Here is a 7967-nt window from a genome sequence, read left to right on the forward strand (position 1 = left end):
CACCGGCATGGGGGCCAGTCAGGCGGTACTGGTAACGACCTTGCTCGAATCTTTTTACATATGCCACCGGCACAGGTGCCAGTAAGGCAATGCTGGTAACGATCACACTTGAATGGTGCCTTTTACGTGTCACCGGCACAGAAGCCAGTTAGCCGCTCTGGCAACAATCACGCTCGGATGGTGCTCTTAGCACCCTACTAGCACGAGCACAAGTGCCAGTAAGGCAACACTGGGAATAAATAATCATTATATTTGATAGAATGCATGCTAAAAAGTTAAATCAAGACATTTTTTGTATACAGATAAAAGCAACAAGTGTAGACACAGATTTAAAAAAATCCTTTATTGTAAAAGATGCAATCTGGAGTATAGTAATAAGTTTTGGGCAATATACCAAAGGGTACTTTCAATTCAATATCGAGATGAGGACACCACTTCAACTAATACATAATACAAGGATACTTTGATAAACGATTTTTATAACCCTTTTGTTACTAATCCGGCCAAACCAGCTCTGGCTCTGAGTACAAATGTCTTGTTTCCATAAGTTTTGAATTAAAATCTTCCACCAAACATTAATCACAATTTATGTTCCTAACACTAGCTGTATGGTAACTAAGTTATTTTACTAAATTCTTTGTTATATTTAAAATTAATTGAAAGAAACACAGAGCATCTCAACAGAAATATGGTAACAAAAGGCTTAAAAATATATAATAGAGAAACAATTCTTAACCCTTTTGATACCAACCCTGCTGAAACCGCCTCTGACTCTGTGTATAAATGTCTTGTCTTTGTAAGTTTTGAATTAAAACCTTTCACCAAACCTTAGTCACTATTTATGTTCCTAATACTAGCTTAATGATAACTAAGTTATTTTACTAAATTCTTTGTTATATTTAAAATTAATTGAAAGAAACACAGAGCATCTTGACGGAATACAGTAACGAAAGGGTTAAAATATATAATAGAGAAACAATTCTTAACCCTTTTGATACCAACCCTGCTGAAACTGCCTTTGGCTCTTTAGTACAAATGTCTTGTTTTCATAAGTTTTGAATTAAAATCTTCCACCAAACCTTAGTCACAATTTATGTTCCTAACACTAGCTTAATGATAACGAAGTTATTTTACTAAATTCTTTGTTATATTTAAAATTAATTGAAAGAAACACAGAACATCTCAACAGAAATACAGTAACGAAAGAGTTAAACTGACCGTATTTGGCTCAAATATTCTACTTGCTTTAAGTTCACACTGGTCAGATCCAGCCTCTCACACCTATCCAAGAGCATCATTTTGAAAATAAACAACCAAACCATCAAGGGCTACAAGATAATGCAGGAGTAATTCAAAACAATATCAATATATATATATATAAACTAGCAGTATCGCCCGGCGTTGCTCGGGTTTGTAAGGGAAATAACTATATAAGCATTTTTAGAGAGTTATAGCCAAAAAATAGCAAAAAAAATGCATTAAAATGGAAAAAAAATTATGGTAAATTTTTTTTTAAATCGTTGACTCATCGTAGACATTTTTATAGAGTTACTTCCCTCATGTAATAGCGAAAAAAATGCATTAAAATGGAAAAAAAATTATGGTAAATTTTTTTTTAATCGTTGACTCATCGTAGACATTTTTAGAGAGTTACTTCCCTCATGTAATAGCGAAAAAAATGCATTAAAATGGAAAAAAATGATGGTAACTTTTTTTTTAAATCGTAGACTCATCGTAGACGCGCGCTTAATACCCAGAAGGGCTCGATATGAATAACGACTATAAGATACCCGGTTTTGGTTAAACTGCACCGCAAAATGTGGGAGTAGTTAGGAATCTAAATCGTAGGAGACAGACACACAACTTCACTTTTATATATAAAGATTTGACAGTAGTCTGAATGCCAAAGGGTTATACTACAAGGTGTCTGGGCTAAATTTGACAATATTTGATGCCTCTTTTTTTTTTTTTTTTTTATGTGTTGGAGAGCATAAATGTTAAAGGTGAGTTGAGAAAAAGATAGCTGACATAGAGGACCGGAAGCGATCTGAATATTCTTTTCTACTGCATTCAGTATCAGAGAAATAATTTACCACTCACATAACATAGGTAACGTTTCTCTCCAGTATATGTTTGTGAGAAGTTAAGGTACTATTTTTAGAGAACAACATATCACAGACATCACTGTAATATGGCTTTCATCCTGTATGAGTGCGACTGTGTTTAGTTAAGCTTTTTCTTTGAGTGAATATATCCTACCTTCATCCTGTATGACTGTGATTGCATTTAGTTAAACTTCTTCAAGTAAATATATTCTTCCACAGATATTGCTGTGATTAGCCTCGCCTGGCCCCCGTGCCGGTGGCACGTAAAAAGCACCATCCGATCGTGGCCGTTTGCCAGCCTCGCCTGGCACGTAAAAAGCACCCACTACACTCACGGAGTGGTTGGCGTTAAGAAGGGCATCCAGCCGTAGAAACATTGCCAGATCAGACTGGGCCTGGTGCAGCCTTCAGGCTTCCCAGACCCCAGTTGAACCGTCCAACTCATGCTATCATGGAAAGCGGACGCTAAATGATAAATGATGATGGCTTTCATCCTGTATGAGTCCGATTATGTTTAGTTAAACTTCTTCTTTGAGAGAATGATTTACCACAAATATCACAGTGATATGGTTTCTCAACCGCATTCAGTGTCAGAGAAATAATTTACCACACACATAACATAGGTAATGTTTCTTTCCTGTATGTTACGCTTCTTCTTTGAGTGAATATATCCTACCTTCATCCTGCCTGACTGTGATTGTGTTTAGTTAAACTTCTTCAAGTAAATATATTCTTCCATAGATATTGCTGTGATATGGCTTTCATCCTGTATGAGTCCGATTGTGTTTAGTTAAACTTCTTCTTTGAGAGAATGATTTACCACAAATATCACAGTGATATGGTTTCTCAACCGCATGAATATGCTTGTGTTGAGTTAAGTAACCAGCATGCGACAGTGGTTTACCACAGACATCACACAGATGTTTCTCTCCGCGATGGGTGTTTGTGTGAATAGTTAGGCTACCTTTATGAGAGAATGATTTATCACAGATGTCACAATGAAATGGTTTCTCACCTGTGTGAATGCGTATGTGGGAAGTTAAATGATCCTTTCGAAGGAATGATTTGCCACAAATATCACAGCGATATGATTTTTCTTCTGAATGGATACGTTTGTGTTTAGTTAAGTTGCCATTCAGAGTGAATGACTTACCACAGATAGCACAGTGATATGGTTTCTCGCCTGTATGAATGGTCTTGTGTCTATCCAAGACTGTACCATCAGAGAATGATTTACCGCAGGTATCACAGTGATATGGTTTCTCTCCTGTATGAATGCGTTTGTGTCGAGTCAAGATTGTAGTGTCACAGAATGATTTACCACAAATATCACAGTGATATGGTTTCTCTCCAGTATGAATATATTTGTGTTTATTTAAATTGCCATTATGGCAGAAAGCCTTCCCGCAGATGTCACAGTGAAACGGCTTCTCTTCAGCATGAATGTATTTGTGTCTATTTAAGTCACTTCTTTGAGTGAATGATTTACCACAGGTATCGCAGTGATGTTGTCTCTCTCCTGTATGAATATGCATGTGTTTGGTGAAGCGGCTTTCATCAGAGAAAGATTTATCGCAGATATCACAGTGATATGGTTTTTCTACAGAGTGAATACGTTTATGTTTAGTTAAGGTGCTTTTCTCTGAGAATGATTTACCACAGAAATCACAGACATATGGCTTTTCCCCTGTATGAATGCGTATGTGGCTAGTTAAGTGATCGCTCTGAGAAAAAGACTGACCACAGACATCACAGTGATATGGTTTTTCTCCTGTATGAGTACGTTTGTGCCTAGATAAGGCACCATTTCGAGAGAACGATTTATCACAGACATCACAATGATATGGTTTCTCTCCTGTGTGAATAAACTTATGTTTAGTTACACTGCTACTCTGAGAGAACGATTTACCACAGATATTACAGTGATATCGTTTCTCCCCTGTATGGATATTTTTGTGTTTGGTTAGGCTGCTCCTTTTAGAAAATGATTTACCACAGATATCACAATGGTATGATGGTTTTCCTTCCTCAGAATTTATATCATCAGGTAACTCAATCTTTTTAGTCTCCGTTTCACATTCAACCTTGATCTCATTTAACTCACATTCCATAATTTTTCTTTCCTTACTACAATATACAGACGATTTAGTGGAGGCGCGATGGCCCAATGGTCAGGGCAGCGGACTCGCGGTCATAGGATCGCGGTTTTGATTCCCAGACCGGGCGTTGTGAGTGTTTATTGAGCGAAAACACCTAAAGCTCCACGAGGCTCTGGCAGGGGATGGTGGTGATCCCTGCTGTACTCTTTCACCACAACCTTCTCTCACTCTTACTTTCTGTTTCTGTTGTACCTGTATTTGAAAGGGCCGACCTTGTCACTCTCTGTGTCACGCTGAATATCCCCGAGAACTACGTTAAGGGTACACGTGTCCGTGGAGTGCTCAGCCACTTACACGTTAATTTCACGAGCAGGCTGCTCCGTTGATTCGGTTCAACCGGAACCCTCATCGTCGTAACCGACGGAGTGCTTCCATACAGACGATTTTTTGTTCTAATATCTTACTCTGAACAAATATTAGTGCTGCTATATTTCCATCAGCTGTGAATTTTGGTGATTATCTGAAGTTTCTGCAAACTCCTTTGCAATCCAGATTCAATTAAAATGCAAAGTGATTTTGTAAAGTTTTCAGACAGTGAACAAGACAAACATTGATATTCATTCTTAGTTCTGAAGAAATATTTCTCTGTAGTTCCCCAAACATTTATATAAATAGAATTATATTTGTTCTTTATAACACTTTCCTTTAGTCTTTAGGATATGATCAATATTGATGATGTATCTGATGAGAACAATCCTTTGCTGTTTTTGATAATCTGAAATAATTGAGAAACAAAAATTATACAGAGGATACAGAGGATATTTAAAAAGCAGAAACAAAATCAAAATCAAAGTCAAAATCGATCAACATCAATGGAAATTGTAGCTGTGATACCATAAAAAAACCATCCAAATGTGGCTGTTGCCAGTGCCGCCCCGACTGGCCTCCATGCCGTTGGCACATAAAAAGCACCATCCGAACGTGGCCGTTGCCAGCCTCGTCTGGCACCTGTGCAGGTGGCACATAAAAAGCACCATCTGATTGTGGCTGTTGCCAGCCTTGCCTGGCCTCCATGTTGGTGGCACGTAAAAAACACCATCCGATCGTGGCCATTGCCAGCCTCGCCTGGCCTCCATGCTGGTGGCATGTAAAAAGCACCATCTGATCGTGGCCATTGCCAGCCTCGCCTGGCCTCTGTGCTGGTGGCACGTAAAAAGCACCATCTGATCATGGCTGTTGCCAGCCTCGCCTGGCCTCCGTGCTGGTGGCACATAAAAAGCACCATCCGATCGTGGCCGTTTGCCAGCCTCGTCTGGCACCTGTGCAGGTGGCACATAAAAAGCAACATCCGATCGTGGCCATTTGCCAGCCTTGTCTGGCCTCCGTGCCAGTGGCATGTAAAAAACACCATCCGATCGTGGCTGTTGCCAGCCTCGCCTGGCACCTGTGCCGGTGGCATGTAAAAGCACCCACTACACTCACGGAGTGGTTGGCGTTAGGAAGGGCATCCAGCTGTAGAAACACTGCCAGATCAGACTGGGCCTGGTGCAGCCTCCTGGCTTCCCAGACCCCAGTTGAACCGTCCAACCCATGCTAGCATGGAAAACGGACGCTAAACGATGATGATGAAACACAACACAGGAAATTTTACATTTTTATGAAATAAAACCCTAGACATAGCACTTTACTAGAATAATTGAAAGCTAAAACAATGTGAAGTGCATTGTGAATTTTTGGTTTAAATCCCAAAAGACCCTTAAATGTGTTTACGGGGAGAAAGACATTGAAAAGCATCGATACATCAGACTGACAAACAAACGAAGAGAGGTATGAGGTGGTCGTAAGATGTGCTAAAAGTAACAGTTAAATACACCTTAAATCATGCGCTAATTTTTTTTCTAGATGTACTGTAAATCCTCGAGTATAATCCACATTTTTCTTCCCAAAATTTAAAGGTCAAAATCCCTAGTGCGTACTTGATCACTTTGACCGACCATTCCGTCAGGCGTCCATTTGACACCGCAGGTCACAGCACGCTGTCCACTCCTCTCTGGATCGTGCCTTTCTCATCTACGTGATCCCAATCGTCCTCCTGAAATTGTAATTCCACCATCGTGGAGGTTTTCCGGGTGGTCTTTTCCGCTCACGCGGGTACCACTCGACAACTGCGTGCGTCCACCGTACTATACACGAGGTTAAAAATGAAAATCATTTCCTAAGCAATGTCCGAGACTATTTGCTGTCCGGCAATGTTTATTCAGACGCATTTTGTGATGTCGGGCGTGAAAATACCTTAAGCTAAGCCTGAAAGCAATGAAGTCATAAAAGAATCATCCATAACTTGCAGTAAGCAACATTTATTAAACGTTATTACTGTTATTTCTTTATTTTCTGCAAACAAAATGCACAAAAAAGCTACACGTTTGCATTATGTTATATATACAATAATAATAAAGGACGTTACCGTATACAGTTTTACAAACCAAGGACATTATATCGACCTCCTTGACTCAAGTTAGAGAAGGGGTGCGTATTATACACAAGGTTTAGGTTTTTCAGAGGTACAGCACCCTAAAAATCCCCTGCGTATTATACTCGAGGATTTATGGTATTGATGTTTTTCAATATCTTTCTCCCCATAAAGATATTTAATGATCAATTGTTGAGATTTAGACAAAAAATTCAAACTGTCCTTGGGTGAGAAGTTTCAGAAAATTCAGAGTCGGTTTTTGTTTCCTCAAAACTTTCGGCAAAAAAATTGTGATATTGAATAAAATTTTCTTCAAATACATTTTAGAGTGTGTAAATTATGATTATATTGGCGCAGGAGTGGCTGTGTGGTAAGTAGCTTGTTTACCAACCACATGGTTCCGGGTTCAGTCCCACTGCATGGCACCTTGGGCAAGTGTCTTCTACTATAGCTTCGGGCCAACCAAAGCCTTGTGAGTGGATTTGGTAGACGGAAACTGAAAGAAGCCTGTCGTATATATGTGTATATATGTATATGTGTGTGTGCGTGTATGCTTGTGTTTGTCCCCCTAGCATTGCTTGACAACCGATGCTGGTGTGTTTATGTCCCCGTCACTTAGCGGTTCGGCAAAAGAGACCGATAGAATAAGTACTGGGCTTACAAAGAATAAGTCCTGGGGTCGAGTTGCTCGATTAAAGGCAGTGCTCGAGCATGGCCGCAGTCAAATGACTGAAACAAGTAAAAGAGTAAAAGAGTATTGGAATTTAATAATGAAAAGAAAATATAGTGGGCACACACACATACCTACTGACACATTAGAATTTGTTTTGAAATTTCAAGTTTAAATTTGTAGATGTGATGTTGTTTGTTCCTTCTCGAGCCACCCCTGGCTCATAAGGGCCGGTTTCCTGGTTTCCTTGGCGTATAGGTCCCCCACCTGGATGTCACGCTGGTCTGTCGCAGGTGAACTGCAAGATGCATGAGGAAAGAGTGAGAGAAAGTTGTGGCGAACGAGTCAGTAGAAGTTCGCCATTACCTTCAGCAGGAGCCGCGTGGAGCTTAGGTGTTTGACTCATAAACACACACATTGCCCGGTCTGAGATTCGAACCCATGACCCCTCGACCGTGAGTCCACTACTCTAACCACGTGCCTCCACACACACACATACACATATATATATATATATATATAATATTATATATATATATATTATATATATATATATAATATATATATATATATATATATATATATATATATATATATATAATATATATATATATAATATTATT

The 7967-nt window shown here is 39.3% G+C and overlaps 1 protein-coding gene across 2 annotated transcripts; it reads right to left on the minus strand.

Moving 5' to 3' along the window:
* Window positions 1-2463: 2463 nt before the first annotated feature.
* LOC118768195 (zinc finger protein 135-like) lies at window positions 2464-7496 on the minus strand. 2 transcript variants are annotated; one of them, XM_036514239.1, is made up of 3 exons: window positions 7479-7496; window positions 4650-4979; window positions 2464-4255 (listed from the first exon to the last, which is right to left on the minus strand). In XM_036514239.1, exon 3 carries the CDS (start codon window positions 4214-4216, stop codon window positions 2867-2869), a length of 1350 nt encoding a protein of 449 aa, XP_036370132.1. In that variant the 5' UTR covers window positions 4217-4255; window positions 4650-4979; window positions 7479-7496; the 3' UTR covers window positions 2464-2866. The 2 variants fall into 2 exon arrangements, with proteins under 2 accessions (XP_036370132.1, XP_036370131.1); XM_036514238.1 differs by lacking the exon at window positions 7479-7496 and having other exon boundaries at window positions 4650-5027.
* Between the last annotated feature and the right edge of the window lie 471 nt (window positions 7497-7967).

This window comes from Octopus sinensis, linkage group LG27, assembly GCF_006345805.1.
Source record: "Octopus sinensis linkage group LG27, ASM634580v1, whole genome shotgun sequence".
NCBI lineage: Eukaryota > Metazoa > Mollusca > Cephalopoda > Octopoda > Octopodidae > Octopus > Octopus sinensis.

Excerpts from the sequence above, each read along its gene's own strand:
- LOC118768195 (XM_036514239.1), bottom strand. The coding sequence starts at position 4,216 with ATGGAATGTGAGTTAAATGAGATCAAGGTTGAATGTGAAACGGAGACT.